Here is a 22,078-nt window from a genome sequence, read left to right on the forward strand (position 1 = left end):
TATTTAATTGAAAAGTTGTACACAAATCAGAGGGGAAATTAACTACAAATTATTGCCAGTGTGATTATTTCTACTTGGACAGTTGGGATGCATCATCTTAATTTTCTTGTTCATCTTTGAAGGTCTAAAACAGTTGTTGACAAAGTATTCCTTTCTGTTGAGAGAAAAAGATTAATATTAGGACGGAACATTTCAGGGTCACAGAAATGTAGAATAGAATTAAATTGATGGAAACGCAGGGATTCCTAAAATATCAAAGACTGTCCTTTGACAAGGCAAGAAAAAAGAAACACATAACAGCATAATTTCTTTGTCCAGTTTCGATGTACATTCTTCAAGTGAAATTACTTCAGACTCACCGACTCCAACTCCTTGAGTTTTCTTTCAAGCCAGGGGACTTCTGGGTTCACACAGTATGTTTTTTTGGTGTCAGTGATGAACCTATTAAAAGACAGATAAGAATGAATATAATCCTTAAAGAAAAACATCTACAGTAGATAGCTTCTAAGCTGAGCTACTTTGTCCTAAGCCATTAGCTTAGCGCCAAAACACAAAGACAGAAGCATCTAAAATCTTAAGAATTAACACACTTTTTCTCATCTGTGCGCAAACAGTAATTGCAAATGGTGGGCTTAGTGACCTAATGGTCTAACAATTTCTGAAGCAACACAAAACTGTAACACCGTGTAACTCCTCAGGGTGTGGCCATGTATTCACACAGTTTTGCAGATCCCATTCACTTCCATTTAACCTTCATTGTCATTATGAGAACATAGCGAAATTTTGCCGAAACTCACAAATTAGAAGGCACGCATATAATACACAGGCATTTAAATAAGTTTGATAACTGACTGTTGTTGTTGTAAAGTTGTTAATTTCTCACTTTTGCTTATTTTTATTAAATGGTATTTTGTGCAATTAATGGAAATACATATATATGTGTGTGAGTGTGTGTGTGTGTACTGGACTTGATATATAATGTGTAGAACAGAAAAGCAAAGGCAGGCTTGTGATACTGAGTACTTACATGTATGCGTGTATCTTGCATTTATGAAGTATTTCTGGCATCTGTACGAAGCAGGCTGTGACAGTTTCCTTAATTCGGGCCTTTGAGACCTTAGTACAGCAGCTGGGAGCGACAGGATCACGGAACCTTCTAGACGTCGAAGGCTGTCGCCCTAGAACCAACGTCACAGAGACAAGAGAAAAAATGTCAGCGAACTGGAGCATTTTATTTGTACGTACTACAGCAATGAAGTGACTTGTTACAGTTTCGCAGCCTGTCTTCAGTTACTGTTAAAAATCCTGCATTCAAAGCCGCACTCACCTTGTGCAAGAAGGAAAAGCAGCCCAGCTAGGCACATGAAGGCCAGTCCACAGCTACTGGAGGAAGGCATCGTTGGTCCAACACTGACGGCGCGTCTACGCGGTAGAGATCTGGTGCAAGGCGGTGTCTCGCTTTTCGGTCACAGAACAGAAAAGCTCTGACTTCTCAGAGGAAAAATGCTGCTTATAAGTGCGGCCGCCGCGATGAAGGACACGCCCCTCAGAGCAGATTCTAGAGAAAAGTGATGTGATTGCACTTGTTGCTCAGCTTCAAATTGGTACACGAGAGGGAAGTGTTGAAATCAGGCGGTCATGGGTTTATTTACACAAGATGGACAGTGCAATTTGTCAGCGGTACAAAATAAGACACACACAAGTACCGCAGACGGCTGCATCAGCCCAACAAAGCAACGTAACTAAAAACCACAGCATCGTACGAAAAATCCCACAGCGGACAAAAGAACAGAAATAACTCTGACGGTGACACTGTATGTAAACTATGTAATATTCTGACTCTGACAGGTGCATGCGAGTCATTTGATTAGTTTTGAGTTACTGCTAATTCTGTCCAATCATTCATCAGTCACATCCCAGCCTGTGATTTCCCTGAAGTATGAGCATCATCAGAGGGCTATTCACTGGTATTTCTGTCAGTTAGTCCAACGCCACTAAATGTCTCTAGTCAAAGAAGGTAAAGCACAATACAAATTCATACATCAATACTAACCAGTAGCACCATATAAAGTCTATTTTTTATCAAAATGGCAGCGGGCAGCACTTACAGTCAGTGTCAGATAGATTTCACTCATTAACACATTAAATATATTAATTATTTTCAAACTATTTAAAGTCATCACTGGTTCGGTGATGAGAGCACAGACACTAAAATCAAGCTGTAGATCATGGCTTTGAGAGCAGCACATTTTTTAACAGAAAAGACCGTAGCCGAATGGCCCGGATGTAAACAGTAGAATGGGCCGCAGGCTTTGCAGTAGTAAATACAGTAGTAGATACAGTGGTAAATACAGTGGTAAATGCAAATCAAGCAGAGTTAGACAAGCACTTCACATCACATCTGAGGGGAAATACAAAAAACTAAATGATGAGTCATTATGACATCAGCCCATGCCGTAGTTTGGGAAGTCATGAAGCAGTGGCACCATGGAAAGCAGGCAGAATCTAAAGTGTGGTCGAAGTAACTAATTTTACCATGTGATGGGCAGTAATAGTCCTGTTAGTGTTCAAACTGAAACAGATGATAAAGAAATGTTTTGTATGGGAGGTTTGCTTATTCTGAAGAGAATGCTGGGCAGCATCGGTCACAGTTTCGAGCTGATGCAATAATAATACTTGACATACTGTACATTTGTAGAAAGGAAGCAAAACTGGAAAAATATCCCTGATTGAAACAGGTTTTCAAGAAAACGCATTTAGGTTAATCGTTAATGAATATCATACGATTAATCGCGATTAAATATATTGATCTATCAACCATTAGTTTTACCAATGGTATATGTAGAGAAGAAAATGCACAATTATTTATTGCCATTTTTTGTATTTGTGTTGTTCCTTTCAAAACTAAGTTTATTAGAAAAAGGAAAATCACATGGTTACATGGACACTAGCATTTTGCTAATAGTATGCAACCAACAGACTGCTCCCCAGGCACCTTCAATGGCTTCCCTTTGAGCAAAGTGGATTGTTTAAACGCAAAGAAGTGACAGAAACACTTCAATATAACCAGGAACACTTCAACAAATATGAAGTCGGTGCTGCCATTTAAAATAAATGGTTCATATCAGTCAAATTAATTCAGTGTTTTATTTGTGGCAGATCGCACCCTCAACAGCAGGTAGAATGACTATCTACCAAAGTTTGTAATACACACTTCAATGAGTTACTTTATGTAACCCTTTGGTGTTGTGTTTCTTAAGAAATTTTTCCATTAGATAACACTCACTAAAACTACCATTTGTCATGAGTGTGTTAATCAGAGTGTTAAGGTGTTTCCCTACACTTCCTGTCAATGTCCAAAACAGCCTGACTCAACTCTTATCAGGTGTCTGGTAACACACCACCGGAACTTTCAAAACGGCATGCGATTCAACTGAACAAAAATAACTGCACGCAACTGAATAAACTGAATTCAAAGCCATTTCGATGTAAACAGATGATGTCACTGTTACTCTTCTGTCCATCACCATATTAGGCCGTATGATTAGCCAGGCAGATCTATGCCGGAGCAGCTGAGTCGGACTTTGTAGTCATAATAATTCAGCATGTTCATGTACACCAAACCGCTGACAATCTCACTTATGGCCTGCAACTTTTCTTAAGGCGTCAAGTTCTGAACAAAGTATCTACACACATCGATGCACTACCGTTTGCGCAAACCGGCAATTTCTGCCTTCTGTAGGACTTGTCACATCTCTGTCGAGAAACCATTTTCATTTTCACTTTCTACGTAAGGGGTTGGCATTTAGTCCCAGCTATGGAGCAGAAATTTCCAATAAAAGCCTTAGGTGTGTTTATTTTTACTTTCAATTAATTTAAGAATTAAATATATTAAGAATTAATTATATTATGTATTATTGAATTTGGGGGCCAGATATAACTATTAATGCAGTTTTAAAGCAGCTAATAAAACATGTGGCCCAGAAGGAATATTTCCAACGATGTCTTGTATTAAGACATCCACGTCTTAAGAAACTGGATGTGTCTAAGCTTATGACAACACATAAAAATAAACACCAATAAAATAACTATAACACTGGTTCTTCTATAGCTCTGTACATTTCTGACAATAAATTAGTAACAGTCAACAATAAAAAATACGATAAAAACATGTAATAAAACCAGTCAAAATAATTTAGTTGAGAGGATTTGACGGCCACTATTTGGCTACCGTTGTCCTACTGGCGTACAGTCGAGGAACTCTAGCCCACAGAAGCAGCTACTTTAAATCAGTTCCTTCATACAGTATAACAGACTACATTTACACTCCCTTAAGAGCTGTGTTCATATGTTGTGTGTCTTATGATGTAATAAACAGACGTGTATGTTGCCGTCAGACACTGGCTAAAATAATTGACGGACGCAGTAGTTTTGTTTGGTGTCCAAGCTCTCGTCATGTAACTAACTCACGGCTAACGACACTAAAACTGGTATTTTTTTTTCACCGTTTGCTTGAACGCACTGAACAAAAGGTCAAAACTAACGAGAAGATTGAAAAGAGAAAGGGGGGGGGGGGGGTTACGTTCACTAGCGGGAGGAGTTGGAGCTGGACCGCGACCGGTGGCGGCGTCGGCCTGGCGACCGAGACCTGCGTCGCACCGGAGAGCGTCTCCTTGGAGACCGAGACCTGGGAAGAAAGGAAGATTCGGTAAGAAAAAAAAAAGATAACACTAATGACTAATGAGACGATATCTTAGAGATTTTATTTATATGACTGAATGGAAACATCGCAACCGGCTGTAACTCAGTACTGGTATGCATCACATGCTGACCTTCTCCTCATTCGGGGTGGAGTGCGCCGCCACATCGGAGGTGGGGGAGGCATCCTGCGGGGTGGAGACAGTCTTCGAGGTGGGGGACGCACTGTGGGAGTCAGCACGGCTGTGACTGTGATTTCTTGGCCGTCGATCTGACCTGAAAAACAACGGTGGAAAAAGTGTCACGCTCAGTTTGGGATCTTAGTAGTATGAGGAGCATCGATTTTTAGAGCAGTTTTTGTAGTGTGGCAGGCTGAGGAAGTGCTTAGTCAGCAATAACATTCACGTGGATGGTGTCTGTCACAACGACCACAGGTTTCTCAACATTGCATCGCGACCAGACAATCAGTGCTATTCACTTCGCCTGTGGTTTTAATGTTGTGGCTGATTTCCATTACTTGGGCTCTGATGCTGTTGGAGTTTATGCAACAGTAAGAGGTTCCTTCTGGAACAACCCTCATCTCCCCAATGACTGAGTGATTAAACATTTCAACTGTTGACATTCCTTAATCCTTGGTCAGAACACGACTCATGACGTCATCTTTCATGCTCAGCGTTCTTCACATTCCTCCTACCTCCGTCCATGTGTTTCAGGGCCTTCTCCGCCTCCTCGGGGGTCTCGTACTCCACGTAGGCGTAGCCTTTGGACAGGTGAGGGTGGATGCGGTTCATTGGCATGTCAATCATCTTGATCTTGCCGTAGGTGGAGAAGATCTCCTGGATGTGTTCCTTCAAAGAGACACAACAGAGGACGCGTTCAAATTCACCGCTACGTCTGGACGCGCTACAGCCCCGTATCTAAAGGGGAACCTTATTCTGGCTACTTTTACTTAAAGTGGAATATATTCAAGCCTCTAATAGAAAGGCTCTTGATTTCTTCTGAGACAGAACTACAATATATCTCCACAGTACTTTTCTTAGCCACATTTAAATCACTTCCTGGCTGATTTTCTTCTGTGCAGTATTCAAACTTGACTAAAAGACACATCTGAAACTCTATTTGAGGCAGTGAAATGCAAATGTTCAGGATAACTGGAATAACCATCAATGAAACTGTAATATGACACAACAGTTAAAGGTCCTGACACAATTCCATAGAATGATTTAGCTGTGTTAGTGTTACGAGTAAACAAATTGTATCTAACTTCTCTTAATTTTGCACACATAAGACGGAGAACAGGGCCTCATTTACACACTTCCTGTGAACTTAAGTGGATTTCATAAGACATTGAGTCACTGCAGGCAACATAAGTAACATATCAAAACAAACTTAATCTGTTTTATTTGCTACCAAGACTCATATAGAATCGATATCGTCAGCTGTGTTTTACTCAGTACTTCACACAATTGCGTACTGAGGGGCTGATTCAAGATTCAAGATTGTGCATTGCCACTGCAAGAGCACACAGCGAAACATTCAGGTGCACCGTCGCTCAATAAAGGAATACGGGGAAAAAAATGCTTGAAAATAAAATATATTAAAATTAGAAAAAAACTAATTTACGCACACTACACACCCACTGTTCACTGCCCACGCATGCTATGCACTGCAGCTATTATTGCGCATTTGTGACCATAGTGAAGTAATTTAAAGTTATTTCCTGTGATCGTGTTGTGAATGCTGTTTCAGTGTGTCATTCAGAACGATGATGGCGCGTGTGTGCATGTGTCACGTGGGACAGAAGAGAAGGAAGGAGAAAAAGCAGCAGAAGGAAGCGGATCAACTTTATACGTAGATCTAGATAAAGCCTACGTGCTGCATATAAACCTGACGTAAACAATGGTACACGATACTAGATGATACATAAAGATAATGGATAAAAAGAACGGTTAGAGACACACTGTTAACACACCTGCCGTGGGAATAACTGCCTGCAAATAGTCAGAGAGGTTTATCTGATAATCAGACTAAATTTAGATTTCGCATTCATGCTGTTAAAACGGAGATAATTTACCTTGATGACGTTTCTGGTGAGGCGGCCCAGGTACACCTTGGTAGGTTTGGGTGTGGGGCTCCTACGTCGCCTATCCCTGTCATCCTTCTTTGCCGATTTTGACCTTCAAAGACATTTGATTTTGTTTAATAATGTGGCTCTTAAAGACAAGCTTACATCCAGAAGCCCTTACCAATACAGATAGGTACAGATAGTCCAGAGTAAGTCTGAGGGGTGGAGAGTTAAGCAGTGCTCACAGAAGAGTTAATGTTCAGTATTTAACTTATCTCTTATTTTCAAATGGACCACAGTAAGCAGTGCCATACTTCGAGCGGGAGCGTCGTCTGTTGTTGTGGCGTTGGCGGCTGGGGCTCGGCGAGGAGGACGAGGATGAGGAGGACGAGGAGCGGGAACTGGAGGAGCCCGAGTGGCTGGAGGCGGAGGAGCTGGAGCCGCTGGAGGAGCCGGAGCTGGAACCTGAGCTGCTGCTGGAGCTGGAGCTGGACCTAAACAGGCGATTAAAGTCAAAGATGGGGCCGACCTCGTGACCGAGCTTGTGCGGTTTCGATTTAGACCAAATGTAACTGCACCCGAAACAACAGCAGGTTAAAAGTACAGGTAGTAAGACTCTGACCTGCTGCTCCCACTAGAAGCACTGCGTCGTGTGCGGTTCTTCTCCCGGCCCCGGTCTTTGTCGGCGCCCTCTTTTGTGGTTCCTGACTTCTCCTTACCGCGCTGTTTACTCTTGTCGTCCTCCTTCCTCTTAGTTGGGGAAGGCGCCCTGTCGGAGTAGGAGCCAGGATTTAATGCACAAGATCTAACACGTTTCATGTTCTTCTAATCAACTGGAAAGTGAGTGTGGCTTCCACACAGAAACATCCAACTGCATCCAGTGCAATCTATGATTTACATGCACAGATACATGTAAGGTCTGCAAAAATAAATAAATAAATCTGCACAGTGGAAAATCACACAACTGCTCACACCAGTTACAGACCAAAACAAACCAACAAAACAAAACAAAGCAGTAACACAAACAGTCTGTCATTCAGCAAAGAAAACAGTTTAACCACAAAAAGCTTAAACTCTTAACCAAACAACTGTCATTATCCAAGTTCCTTAAGTCGAGAAAGTAAAGGCTCCGACAATTCAACAAAAAACTTTTCCCGACCATATTTTGTGAAAGAAATTTGAAAAATGGTCTACAAACAACTTAAACAAAGGAGGTAATTCATCTTTCCATAGTGTTAGTATACTTTTTTTTTTGTACAATATGAAATAATTATAAGAAATCTGCATGTTTTATTATCTAAATAGAAACCAGGCATTTATCAAAGTCTAATTCTAAAACTGATTTGTCAAAAAGATGAAATGAAGCCCAAAAAGATTTTAATATTTCACAATGCCAGAATAAATAATAAATGTTCCTTGTTCAATTTTACATCTAAGGAGATTTGTAGATTTTATGCATTTTCATTGGAGTGAGGTACAGTCTGTTGATAAATTGTGTTACATTCTGAATGACAGCTAACAACACACACGTTAGCTCGCCACCCACTTGTGCATCTTAGCATTAGCTGGAGTAACTGTTCGTGGTGTATCATGATATGTGATGACGTTTACATGCACGTTTAACACCAAAATGCTGCAGTTGCTGCGATTTCATTTCGACGCGTTTCCATTAATTAGTCCTATGCGTACGAGAAATACCGACTGACGTCTCAGCGTTTACTCACATCTTTGCCTTTCGCCCCCTCGTAATAGTCGCAGGTAGATGACGCGACGTTTCGCCTTGACGACAACCAATGAACATCCAGTACGCGCTTCGCAAGGAAACGTGCGACGGAGAGACGCATTCTATTCTCTCAACTTTGCCTGACAGAACACAATCATGACCTGCATTTCGTATTTGGGGTCAGCAGCTCGTTGTTAATAGTTGTAAACCTCGCCACGGTGATGCATACGATATTACCTTTCCTTTGAGTTTGACTGGAAGGCTCAAATGCTGCAAACCCCAGACAAGACGCCGCCTAACAGACACAAATCAGGAAATAATAACACACCATTAAAGCCGGGTTCAGAAGTAGCTGGTTTCCCTTTCCATTTTAATATTACCGTGCAAGGGGAACGTCACCTTGCGGTTGTAAGATTATTTTTGTATACCACAATTAATTAAACAAGAAAGGTATCTTTTACACTTCACTGTGACTAGTTATCAGAAAGGCCTGTGGTGAACCAAATGCTGTAAGGAGCTACAGGAAAAGGCATACAGTTCTGCTTTACGTCAGGGACACCTGTCTTCCAGATGGATGCTACAGGAGATACTGAGCCAGAAGGAACCAAGAACTCCTCAGGTAGTTCCAGGACCCTTGCTCTGACTGTGTGTTTTGCTGCTATTGGAGGAACTTTCCAGTACGGCTACAACATCTCAATCATCAACGCTCCCACCAGCTACATCCAGGGTTTCATCAATGACACCTACGTGGAGCGCTGGGGCACAGGCTTGGATATCCCTCAGGTGACCCTGGTATGGACCATTATCGTGTCAGCCTTCCCGCTTGGTGGTCTGCTAGGGGCCCTGCTAGCAGGGCCTATGGCGGTCCGCTTCGGTAGGAAGAAGTCCCTGCTTTTGAACAACTCTTTCCTGTTTGTTGGCGCCGTGTTTGTGCTAACATGCCGGGTTGCGAAATCGTTTGAGATGATCATAGTGGCTCGCTTCTTGGTGGGGATGAACTCGGGCGTCAGTATGAACATCCAGCCAATGTACTTTGGGGAGAGTGCCCCCAAACACCTGAGAGGTGCCGTGGCTTTTTCCTCCGCCGTCTTCACAGCATTTGGGATCTTCTTGGGTCAAGTTGTGGGACTCACTGAGCTGCTGGGTGCGGCACCTCTTTGGCCCTATCTACTAGCTAGTAATGCTCTGCCAGGGCTGATCCAGCTGGTTACCCTACCCTGGTTTCCCGAAAGCCCCAGATACCTTCTAATTGACAGGGGTGACAGGGAAGCTTGTGTCCAGGCTCTGGGAAGGCTTCGTGGAGGGGAGGCTCCTGTCTTGGAGATGGAGGAGATGCTTCAGGAGCAGCAGCAACTGTCTGCAGCCTTAAATTCTGGATCTGCAGCTACTGCCAGAACACCTTGGTCCCTGTTTAAGGACCGAGACTTGCGATCCCAGCTCAGCACGGTCATGGTTGCCAGTAGTGCCATGATGCTCTGTGGCAACGATAGTTTCTACTTCTACGCTTCCTACATTTTCCTCAAAGCAGGGATCCCACCGGAGAAAATTCAGTACGTCACCATTGGCACGGGGGCGTCCGAGCTAACTGCTTCCATTCTGAGTAATCTCCTGATTGAACGTGCGGGCCGCAGATACCTTCTTATTGGAGGGTACAGTCTCATGACCTGTTGGACAGTTGTCTTTACTGTAGCTCTTAACCTCCAGAGCCAAGGGGTGACAGGTATGGCATACGTCAGCATGGCATGCTTGTTCTGTTACATCCTCAGCTTCGGCTTGGGTCCTGCAGGAGTGACGGGGATCTTACCAGCTGAGATATTTGACCAGGCAGCTCGGCCAGCGGCATACATGGTCGCCGGTTCACTCATGTGGCTCAGCCTGTTCCTGGTGGGAATGATGTTCCCCTTCCTCGTCGGTAGCCTGGGAAACTTCTGCTTCCTGCCTTTCCTGTTTGTGTGTTTGGTATCTGCTTTGTTTTTTGGTTTCACTTTACCGGAAACGAAGGGCAAGACACTAGCTCAGATTACGGCAGAATTTGACAAAAGAAATCAACGGAAAATGAGTCCAGAGGAGCAGGTGGAGGAACCTCTGAAGGATCACTACCAGCTGGGTAAAGCCTCCTCATCTACTACCTTGACGTGTGACCCTGACCCTGAATCAAAGAGTGGTGACTGAAATTTGCCCTTCAGCATAACTGGAAAGGAAAACAGGTAGTTTATTTATGCACATTCAGTGTTTGATATAGTAAATTTTATGTGTCATATTTATGAGAGATGATCTCTGATAACTTAATTTGGATCTCATTAGCCACTGAAGAATTCACACCCTGGGAAGTATTAGAATGTCCCGTTCAGACAAATCTGTTCTTTAACTTCGTGCTCGAATGACTCCCTTAATTACACAGAGCATGTTCACACAAAGCAGAACGGGAAAGTCAAGGAAAGCAGTTGACATGACTGTAATTCTACCTGCTCCCAACTGAGGTTCACACCGGAACAGTACAAGGTACAGTCTGATGAGGTGGCAGATAAAGAGCTTCTAAAATGTCACCTCTTTGTTGTAAGTAATAGTGCTGAGCCCTAATGCGCAGTTCCGAATTCAAGGAAAGCAGTCACGGTGATAATATACCTCAAACTCAACTCGTACAGACTCAAACAGTGAGAAGATTTTGACAATAATACTATGTGTTTGCAGCAGAGTGGGTAATCATTTGAACTGTGCGTATTAAAGGATTACCTACTCTAATTGAATGCATCTGCTCGGGCTAGATAACAGTGTTTGTTTATTGTGTAACCTGATTCTGTCTTCTGTCTGTCCCAGTTCAGTGAACTGTGCCTATGTACATTTTCCTATTCAGGGAACCATGTGAGAATCCTGACTCTGTGTGAAGTGTGTTCTTTTTTGATTATTTATGCACCAACTGGCCTATATGTGTAATTTAACTACATTAGTTAGATGTCCTGCCACTGTATCCAGCATGATGTCTATTACGTAACATATTTATATACCATAAAAACTATGGTTTCTCAGTGTTTTCTGGCTTTAAGAAGGCAACTCCTCAAAACGGTCAGTAGATGATGCTATTGTCTCTGAGTAAATCTACTTTCAGTGCTGAAATACAATCCAGTCTGATATGAAAACAAATCAGACGTTGGCACTATGGCACTTTTAAATTCAGCCTGTAGTTCACAAACCTTGCAAACCTGCTGTGTACCATCTGTCCGTACCAACCATCTCTTATATGTACTGTAGTCAGCAAATGCAACTTTACCATTCCTTAAAAAGATCAAGATATGCATCTGTTCTGCACTTTTGTAGCATGTGGCAGCTGCTGCGCACTGACTGAAAGGATCTATTTTTGCTGTATTACCAAAGCTCCTTATGACAATCCTAAATGATGGATGTAAAAAGTATCTGACTGATTCTCAGGCCTAAACAAATGTAGATATTTAAGTGCCGGTATTTATTTAATTATATATTTTGAATGCCAAATACTACAGCATGTATCAAAAAAAAAAAAAAAAAGTAGAAACAAGGGTAACTGGACTTTGCCTCTCATCAAGTAGCTTCTTTAGTTAAAGGTCTGGTTGGGAGTGAGAGTTAAAGTGGGACCATCTGAAACTTGCATGACTGGGGTCCGTTAACAACCAGATACTCACCTGTGATCAAATGAAAACGTTTTGATACTTTTATTTATTTCCTCAATGAATGATGCTGTAAAAACCTATCACTGGGCAGAGACTAAAGTCCCGCGATAGGAGTGGGGCTGTAACCCTATGAGTCCAGTTGGCCTTGTTTCAGCTTGTTCTTTGGTCACACGATGACCTGAATGACTGAGAGCCTTCACAGACAGTACTGCATGTGCAACAAAATAAAAAAAAAAAGTGATCTCCCAAACGTTTGATTTCTTTGTGATTCACTTATCTTGATTGATGTCCCCCTATTTGAGACAACTGGGTTTTTAATTACATTTAATCACATTACTCTGGCTCCTTTTGCTCCCTGGCACTTTAATCTGACTGCTCCTACCCATTCTTATTAAGCCTGTTAGCCTAATGCTGTTTCTGTATGGAAACAAGTGCTATTTGAGAACACCTTGCTCAAAGGGAGGTAAAGGTTAAAGTATCCATTATCATTAGACTCCTTCTACCACAGTGGAGCAAAGTCTGGCTAACAGAAAAATTAGCTTTATATTTCATGTGGGCCGACAGGACAGATTTGTGCGCAAGACAGAATCCAAGATAGAACAGTTTTTTTTTTCTTTTCTTGCTGGCCTTAAGTCCGACCTCCACACTTTGTGTAAACCAAACTGCGCTTCTAAAAATAACGTGCTGTTAAAGTGGTAAAAAGATTTAGATCAAGCTTTTGTCAGCCCCGAAACGAGCCCAGTCCTCGAAATGCCGATATGGGAGCGTGTTCAAACTCATCGACGCCTTCATCAGCGTTAGTTAATCTGTGCGCACGGCGCTCCGTTTAGGGGGTAGTTAATGATGTCATGGATTTTGTGTTTATCAAGGTCTTAGAGCGTCGGTGGAAGCCCTGGAGGGGGTCTAGGGCTTTGGCATACAGACATTATCACATGATGCTAACCAAGAAAAAAAGAAAGACTGACATTTACCCTGTCGACACTCGCTCTGCAATTATAGTCTCTTTGTTAAAATTCAGATCCCACGGGAAGTTTCAGTCTGGGGGTTATAAAAGTAATTCAGCTTTGTTTGAGAAATAAACGAGTGGAGGTTATTCTCCCAGCTCTCTGCTGGATGCGAATCCGCTAACCGCATTGGACGTAGCTTAACTCTCTGGGACGTGGCCTTGTATCTCAAGGACAGGGACTGTAAGTGAACGGTGTTGTTTTTTCCGTCACAACCATCACACCCACGCGATTACCGCTCGGTGATTTGATCACCAAATTCCCTCGACGACGAGGAGAATGGTTGCCTGTCTCTCTGTGTTAGCCCTGCGATAGACTGGCGACCTGCCTCCCCTGCCTCTCGCCCGGCGACAGCTGGGATAGGCTCCAGGCCCCCCCCCCCCCCTCGACCCCGACCCTCCAGGTGACGAGCGGTTACAGGAAATGAATTAATGAATGAAAAGTTTGGTCACACTTCCTGAAACGTCAGACAGTAAGTAGTAAGCAGCTTGACCTGAAGCTCACACGTGAAAGGGACAATGTGAATGTGAATTTTAATGCACTCTCTACGTAGCTCTTCAGAGATGGGTACCTGTTTATTTTGTGCCGCTGTGATATTAAGTAGTGCTTCAGTATCTTTCTAGATCAGCGAGGGTCGGATGAATGGATGCGAGAATGAAAGACTTTGCATATTTTATCCTGCTGCATTTGGGCATCGGTTTCCTTTGGCAACAGAAAGTAGACAATAAATGGACTTCGTGTTAGTGCCTTTGAAGAAATTAGAATATGGTGGGAGACACCTGAGAGAGTATAAGTCATGGAAATTGAGATGTATTATGATAAAAGAAAAAAATGAAGCAATAACAGACATGACTACCTTTCTGCTCCCAGAAAATGTGCGTTTGTAATGGAGAGTAATAGTGTGAATAATAGAAGTAATCCATTAGATGTAGCTTCAGCGCAACAAAACAGGCTGATGATGCTATTATGAAGGCGACTGCAGGTCACGGTGGACCTGCGAGAGAGCCTCATCATCGCCATCACCATCGCCTCCCGTGCTGGCTGGCCTGCGCTTCTGGCACGAGCTGATGCTATTGCTGGAGAAATATTGTCGTTATTACAGTTTGACCTTGGATGGGGAAAGGAAGGATTCAGCCTTATTAAATAGGACAGGATGCAGTAGCGTTAGATCATCGGTGGTTTATTAAAAATGTTGCCCACCCCATGACCTATAGATTATTGCATTCTTAATAGTTTTAAACAGTTTTAAAGACCAGGTTAGGGTTAGGGTTAAGAGTTAAGGGTTAACCCTAGCCCCTAACCCTAACCATATTCTACTTTTTTACTTTTCTTTCAACATAAAGAAAACCAAACAAATTTTTATTTATTTATTCATTTTTACAGGAGACAAGTCTGAGAAGTAGGAAAGTATTTTAGCACCTTTCAGATAATTGTTTTGGTCTTGCAGCCTAGAACTTTGCTCCACTCTCACTGCATTATTGAAAACTATTTATAGATGATCAACAACAAGCTGGCGAGGCGGTAGGGGGTAAACACTGGGCATCAGACCGTCTGCCAACGTTAATATATACACACACACACACATATATATTAAATTCCCCCCAAATTTGCACATTAACACCAATCCAACATATTTTAGTGAAGGGATAAATCTGAGTTTCACACAGAGCGTCACACGAGCCAAGACCTGTCAATCTAAGCCTCCTGTACACAGCAGGCCCCGCCCCCTATCACCGCTGATCGAACCACAAGGTCACATATTACATCCTGGCTCTGTCAGGTTCCCCGCAACTGGCCGAGAGCCTATTCACGCTGCAGAAGAGAAGCTAACAGCGCAGCTCGCTCCCAGTCAGCCAGCTGAGACCAAAATATTTTGGTGATTCACTGTTCCTGCTACATTTAGCTATGTTTAAAGGTAAAGATATATATGTTTATGGCAGTTGCACAGCCACCCTACTGGTGCACGTTTGATACTGAATGTAAAATTATGTATATGTATATTATATAAAACACTAGGACGAGTTTAATATAGAACACATATGTATGTGAGGGTCCCTACTTACTCTCGCTGTCAGTTCAGGGGTCAGAGACTGACATTGACACTGACTGACGTATTCTATGTTGTACATATACAGTATATCAGACACTGAAGGTTTAAAGTAAGCAATAAAATGGCAGTTAGCGATATAATATGGTTTTGTGTGTTGTTGCACAGTTGTAGAGATATTTAAATACATTGGGCAAATGTTAAATTATGTAATAGCGTGACTGTATGGCTGCCACTTTCCATTCAATACTAAAAACTGAAAAGTTGTATATTGTTTTCATTGAGCTCATCGGGTTGTTAGAGGTTAGCTTTGCGGTCAACCCTGCTCTTTTGGTTTGCAAATGGCTAATTATGGTAAATGGTCTTGCTCTTATATAGCGCTTTTCTACCTACTCAAAGGTACTCAAAGCGCTTTTACAGTCAGAGACACATCCACCCCTTCGCTCACACAAGCGCACACACATTCACACACCAGTGCCAGTTGCACTGGGAGTTCGGTGTCTTGCTCAAGGACACTTCGGCATATGGCACACTCAGGGGATCGAACCGCTAACCCTTCATGGACAACCCACTCTACCTACTGAGCCATAGCCACCCCAGGCCAGGTAACTCGCTCTGTATTCACAGTTTACAACAGACTCAGTGTGTAGATTTGCGGTCTATATAAAGAAGGCAGTCCCTTTACTCCCACTGCCAGCCTTGCCAGCTCACTTCTCAGGATTCTTGCATAAAACTTGTTAAAGTGGACAGCAATCACCAACCACCAACAAATTACTTTTGCAGGTGGCGGCAAACAGAGCGCGTGTCCGGTAAAGTGGCAGATACCCTGCCAGGGGATGGGGTTATGTCACTGAAGAAGAGGCTATCTCAGAGAGATTGCGAATGGCGCGTTTAATAAGGGAGTCAGTGCCTGCAGAACTTCATAAATCCAACCTGGATCCGAAATGGAAAAAGCAATCGGAAATCCGTTCCTTTAAATGCTGGGTGGCATTTAGAGAAATATTATTTATGCCATGGCCACTGTCACAGAAATAAAAAACAACTTCTGTTGTCTAAACACCTTCTGGTTTAGTGATGCATGTGTTTTTTGTAGTTTATTAATTCAACAGGGTCGACCACTATAAGCAGTTATTGTGAGTTGTAGACACAGAACTGAGCCGCGCTGGCACCGTCTCAGTTTACAGTATGATTAAAATGGAAACCTGCCAACAAATCGGAAATGGGAACTTCACTCGCTGATGGTAAAACACATAGCACTTGAAGTAGAACTTCCACCTTGAATTCAAAACTATACTTTGCAGCTGTGTGAGTTGGCTCCTTGCAGCTGAAATGTAACATTACATTAATACAGTGTATTAAATGTAGACAAATGTAACATTAAAATAGCTTTACAGAGCCTTGAGCAAGTTAGTCTAATGGTCATGAACACTCTGAATGGTTTGCATTGTGATACAGATGTTTGATTCACTGGACATTATGTACTTTTTTCATCGACAAAGAGACTCATCAACTTTCTTTGGACAATTGTTTCCACTGATGGGCAAAAGAGAGGTCATACTTCGCCAATGTTAAACGTCTTTGGCACTATAATGCAGAATATGAGTTGAAATCCTGCTCCTTGCTTGTGAGACCCTTAATGCCCAAGCACCATCTTTTTGTGATACCCTGATAGAACACTTCACTCTCAAAGTACAGGTTTACTAGTGATTCCTACGGTTTCAAAATACAGAGGATCTCTTAAACGCAAGGCCTAGGCTGCTGGGGGACTGTCCAAAGGTGCACTGATCACATCTCCTCTCTTGAATGCAGTTTATGCCTCCGGACAGAGTAACCTACCCACGCTGGTGCCAGACATTCGTCAGCTGGAGCAGCAGCCGGAGATACTCAAGTGGAGACGCGCTACTGTCAAGCGTCTACTACTGTGTGACATACTGTACATCTCATTTTCTCTCCCCCGCATTTCACAACGAGACTCTCTAGCCTCGAGCTGCACGTTTCTAATCTGCAGCCGAGGCCCCGTCAACGTGGCCAGCGTTCACGGCATACGGTTGTCCACTCCAACTGAACATAGCATGCGCGCTACTCATTTCCCACATACTTACCTGTAATATAACGACAGCCAGAGCTCCTGTTTATTCTCATAACAGCACCTTGATGAGCACACTGTAAACCAACCAGGGTTTTCCACAAGTGAGACTCTGAATGCTGGCACTATTCAACCTTTTTATCAATTATCGGAGTATCGCCAAGAATCATGTAATCATGTTTGTGTCATGTTCGTGTGCAGTGTAATGTTGTTTAACCTGAACATCGATTTTCTGATGGCCTCACTGGTTTCTGAGCGGTAATAATCCCATACAAACTAATGAGGAGAATACCAATGAATACTGAGGGAGGGCCTTTAAATCGACACACACTCATTCTTACAACATGGGGGAGGCCTGTGGCATTGAAAGGGACATGACTGATGCTGCGCAGCCAGGGCGAAAGCCGGGAGAAAGCCGCAACAGAAGGCATGCAGCTCCTAGAGCAAACCCTGTGCGGGGTTCTTCCGGACATCATGACAAGATGATGAAGAAAAATCACCCCATCTCTCCACTCCATCACCTATCACCGCGAGAGAATGCGTTTAGGAGAGAATGAGGGCCATTGCTAACATAATGAGGCACCTGGCAAGCACTCTTACAGCAGATTTTCATCCGATTTGTCCGTAACTGTCATCAGCTGAACATAATGGCGAGTCGGCACATGTGCCAAGTGAGGGAGAGGTGTTTGCAGCTGGAGCCAAGTGTGTCGCGTCAGATCTTTGATACACAGACGGGGAATACGCTGATTATGTAAGACTTTGAAACCACTGACAGGTGAAGTGAATAACACTGATCATCTTATGACAATGCAGTGTTCTTTATTAGACACGTTCCATCCACCTAAACCAGACCAGGCACCCTCACCCCATAGCTGTTTTTGAACAACATGAAAAACAGCACAGGGTGTTGACCTGACCTCCAAATTCACTAGATCACAAACTCACAAAATGTATATAGGGCCCTGTACTTTAACAGACCACAACAGTGGCTTGTTCAATCAGTGTCCGTGTTGTCTTTCTTCAATTTCCAAGCTGCAGCTCCTGGCACTGTTTTAATTGAACATTTTTTATTTTATTTATTTATTTGTACAAATGTTGATGTACAGGAAAGTACATTGATACAGTGACAGTGATGATTTAATTAATGTAATTGTTTTTAATCTTATAGTTTTCTCTGACAGTCTGCTGACTCCCATTCCCTTCTTGTTGATTAAAAACTCCTGTTCTCTTGTTTAGGTCTTGCGTGTGCGTGTGTTTGTACGCGTGTGGGTGCGTTTGAGCGTGTGCTCGCGTGCGCGTCCGTTTGTTCACGTGTGCACGTGTGCGTTTGCTTGTGTGTGTGTGGGGGGGTACGCGTGTTTGTGTGTGCGTGCGTTTGTTAGCGTGTGTGTGTTCGCGTGTGCGTGCGTTTGTTAACGCGTGTTTGCGTACGCGCATGTGTCCGTGCGTGTGTGTTCACGTGCGCGTGTTCGTGCGTTTGTTATGTGTGCATGGTCGCTTGTGAGTTTGTTCACGTATATGCGTGTGGGTGCGCGCGTGAGTTTGTGCGTGCGTGTGCACATGTGTGTGTTTGTGTGTTTGTTCGTGTACTTCCTACGTAGTGAGGACCGTTTTTAACCAACAACGTGAAGTCTTTTTTGGGAAGTGAGGACATTTTGACCGGTCTTTACTTCTTTGTTTGAACACTTTTTTATTGTAAAGGTTACAATTAGGTTTTGGTTAGGGTTAGGCACTTAGTTGAGATGGTCAGTGTAAGGGACAAGGCAATGCGACATGCCAATAAGTGTCCTCATTAAGATAGAAGAACAAGGGTGTGTGTCTGTGTGTTCAGAGAAAACGGCATGCAGTAACAAATGTAGTGGTTCATTTGGTGTGACATGAAGTAATTATCTTTTTATTGGCCACAATGAGTGTCTCGGAGAATGAGTGAATCTAAAAGAAACTAATAGTGTGATGAGTTTTATGTCTATGGGCTCACTGCATGGCCTCGCTTAACTTCAATTAACTTCAAACTATACAGAGGAGAGGGCTGAATGTCACAGAGTAGCTGACAAACTGTTACCTCCTACATCCTGCTGCTGTGTTAAAGAGCCTGTTTACGGTAGTTTAAAGTTTTGGCTGAAGCATGTTGTTTCACCCTTGCTTTCCAAACGCCTGTCTGGCTGTCTGCGATGTGGACAAGCTAGCCGGTCAAGCATACATAATGGGGGTAAAGAGGACAGGAGTCTGGTTAGAGACATTGTTTTTACCCTGAGGATGTTATTTTCTAATTATTCGCTAAAAAATATGCACAAAAGAAAACTGGATTACACTCCCACCTACACATCCAGTGGTCAGAATGCAGAAGCATATCAAAAAACGAGATGAAATGTTAATTTGGTCATACACGTAGTTTCTTTAGATACTGTATATGCCCTATCTCATAATGCACCTTGTCAATTGTGTTGTTAAAAATGAAGAGTACTATCAATGGAGAAGCCGCTTGACTATATCAAATATAAGGTGCTGGTAGCCATTAAGCACTTGAAGGAGGATGGTTACACACTGACTTATATCATGAACTTTCCTTTTTTTTTTTTACAGGGAGTGTGTTGATAAATCACAACCTAGCAATCCAGCTTCACCTTCAAACAGCATGACCGCTTCAGAAATATGCACCGCAACCCTTCACGGCTTTCTGTCACTGTGAATGAAAGAATAGAAGAGGAATTTAAAATTACTCTCTCTCTCTCTCCAGCTTGTTAATGACACAAGGCGAACTAGGACTGTGTCCTACTTAATCCCTGTCCTCATTATTACATTATGAAATACTATAACCAATGATTGTATTTACATGCACACCAGTATCCCGTGGGATGATTTAAATGATCTTATCTTTCTCGACTTTGATCTTATTTGGGATGTGGCACATAATTTCGTTATTTTTATCCCCGGATGCAATATTAATACAAGCATGCTGGCTACTGATACCTCAGTGCAGTGTGTAATGTGGAACTGGTTAGAGGAGCTGGAGGCACGACTCAGAACTCAGGCGGTGGATGGAAAGTCTTTACTTCCAAAAGCAGGCCAAGTCCAAAAATAATGAGAGAAAAAGAAATGACTACTACAATACTGATGCAGAGCACAATGCTCACTGGGAATAGTCTAGAACAACACTGACGTGGGGTACGATGACAAACTGGCAAAGGAGGAAGGAAACATGGAGACTGAATACGAATGGAATAATGATGCAGACACATGAAGGCAGGGCAAACAATCAATGACAGCAACCAGTGAAGACATCTGACAAGACGGAAACAGGAAACAACTTCTGTGTGATTGGTGTATTTGCTTAGTTTTACATACATGTAAATATTGGAAGCAGAGAAACTAAAGACCTACCACCATCTACAAACCTTGTTAAATATTGCATTTGCTGTCACGTCCTTGTGAATTTGAATATAGACCAATCAGCATCAATTCTATTGACAATATAGGAAATGGACAAACTCTCCATGGTTTCACCCTAAGGCAGGGGTCTTCAATGTTTTTCAGGTCAAGGACTCCCCAAATTGATGGAGGGCTTGAAGACTTATGCCCTAAGGTTTCCCAAAGACTGGTTTCAAAGCTGAGGGCGTCAATGACAGTCTAGTATTACCTTTTGGATCTCTAGTAATTTGGAATAATTGCGATCAACTGCGATCGTCTTGCGCAAATCAGGCATGTCCGTAATTTGTGTTGTAGAAATTATACGGCATATGAACTACAATATGTCTTCAGATACAGATTTCCTGTGATAATCCCATGGGAATCGGCATCTCCGCATCAACACTGGCCTTCAAAAGAAAGATGTGCTCGTTCATTCCACCCTTTTCCAAAGCATTTATCATGAGGGGAGCCACCACAAGACTTGGGTGGGAGATGGTTAAACAATTAAGGGAGGTGTAATGAGTAGGAGGAGAAGACAATGAGACAGTAGAGGGCAAAAGAAGGATGGAATCGTTACGAGGGAATTCTTGGGATGAAAAATTAGCCCCAGGTGTTGGGCAATGATGTATGAAAACACAAAGTGAAGATGAGAGATTTGAAGGGGGAAACACTGCCGGAGTACTGGGATGAGTCATCAGAAAGCCATTTCTGTTTTTTAATATACAGTGACATTCTTTAGCAGTGCTCTGAAGGTTCGACGGAGTTTGATGGGAAAGGATGGGTCGCTCGGAGATGAAAGAAAAACAAGCAAACAGAGCTGCGGTAGAAAACAGTCAGCCCGCCGCAAAGAAAAAGGGCATAAATCCTGAGCAACGCCATTGTAGTTGTAAACACAATTATAAAGACGTGGCTAATTAGACGAAATGACCAATTAGCGACATATGTCAGCTGAGTCAGAGACACTCATGTGGAGGGATTGACCAATTACGGCGAATGATTAGGTGATTAAATGGGGCAGTAAATGCTCTGCTCTTTCCAGGGCCTCTTGAAGAATCCAAATGGCAATGAAGATTCTGTTGAGAGAGAGCTCATCACCTGCTAATACAAACAGAAACGGATGATGACTCAGGGCACGACCCAGCACGATGGTGACACATGAATGAAGCAGCTGATACCAAACCACTGTCTTACGTGTTAGAGTCATGTGGATAATTGTTTGTACTCTAACATGTGTTTGAGAGTAAAGAGGGGGATTGTTCTACGATGAATGACGAACCAGCCGAGGTTCATTTGCAGTAGCTCATTATTTGGTGGTGCTCGTGGGTTCCAAACTTCATGCAGTCATTGCCTGCAAGGGATCGTGGACAAACCATTAAAAAAAAATCTTCCTTCAAATTCCATAG

The 22,078-nt window shown here is 42.7% G+C and overlaps 2 protein-coding genes across 3 annotated transcripts; one reads left to right on the top strand and one right to left on the bottom strand.

Moving 5' to 3' along the window:
* Positions 1 to 1,620: 1,620 nt before the first annotated feature.
* Positions 1,621 to 8,593, bottom strand: LOC125022846 (RNA-binding protein with serine-rich domain 1-like). Of its 2 annotated transcripts, none has more exons than XM_047609785.1 (7): positions 8,488 to 8,593; positions 7,386 to 7,532; positions 7,078 to 7,257; positions 6,773 to 6,875; positions 5,393 to 5,546; positions 4,833 to 4,974; positions 1,621 to 4,687 (listed from the first exon to the last, which is right to left on the bottom strand). In XM_047609785.1, exons 1-7 carry the CDS (start codon positions 8,562 to 8,564, stop codon positions 4,588 to 4,590), a joined length of 903 nt encoding a protein of 300 aa, XP_047465741.1. In that variant the 5' UTR covers positions 8,565 to 8,593; the 3' UTR covers positions 1,621 to 4,587. The 2 variants fall into 2 exon arrangements, with proteins under 2 accessions (XP_047465741.1, XP_047465742.1); XM_047609786.1 differs by lacking the exon at positions 8,488 to 8,593 and adding an exon at positions 8,310 to 8,478.
* Positions 8,594 to 8,885: 292 nt separating this feature from the next.
* LOC125022845 (solute carrier family 2, facilitated glucose transporter member 11-like) lies at positions 8,886 to 12,373 on the top strand. The gene has a single exon (XM_047609784.1). It carries the CDS (start codon positions 9,057 to 9,059, stop codon positions 10,656 to 10,658), a length of 1,602 nt encoding a protein of 533 aa, XP_047465740.1. The 5' UTR covers positions 8,886 to 9,056; the 3' UTR covers positions 10,659 to 12,373.
* Positions 12,374 to 22,078: the final 9,705 nt, after the last annotated feature.

This window comes from Mugil cephalus, chromosome 16, assembly GCF_022458985.1.
Source record: "Mugil cephalus isolate CIBA_MC_2020 chromosome 16, CIBA_Mcephalus_1.1, whole genome shotgun sequence".
In the NCBI taxonomy this organism is placed as follows: Eukaryota; Metazoa; Chordata; class Actinopteri; order Mugiliformes; family Mugilidae; genus Mugil; species Mugil cephalus.

Excerpts from the sequence above, each read along its gene's own strand:
- LOC125022846 (XM_047609785.1), bottom strand. The coding sequence starts at position 8,564 with ATGTTCATTGGTTGTCGTCAAGGCGAAACGTCGCGTCATCTACCTGCG. Across the intron at positions 7,258-7,385 it reads GCTTCTAGTGGGAGCAGCAG|GTCCAGCTCCAGCTCCAGCA; the intron begins GTCAGAGTCTTA and ends TCGCCTGTTTAG. Across the intron at positions 4,975-5,392 it reads CCTGAAACACATGGACGGAG|GTCAGATCGACGGCCAAGAA; the intron begins GTAGGAGGAATG and ends GTTGTTTTTCAG.
- LOC125022845 (XM_047609784.1), top strand. The coding sequence starts at position 9,057 with ATGGATGCTACAGGAGATACTGAGCCAGAAGGAACCAAGAACTCCTCA.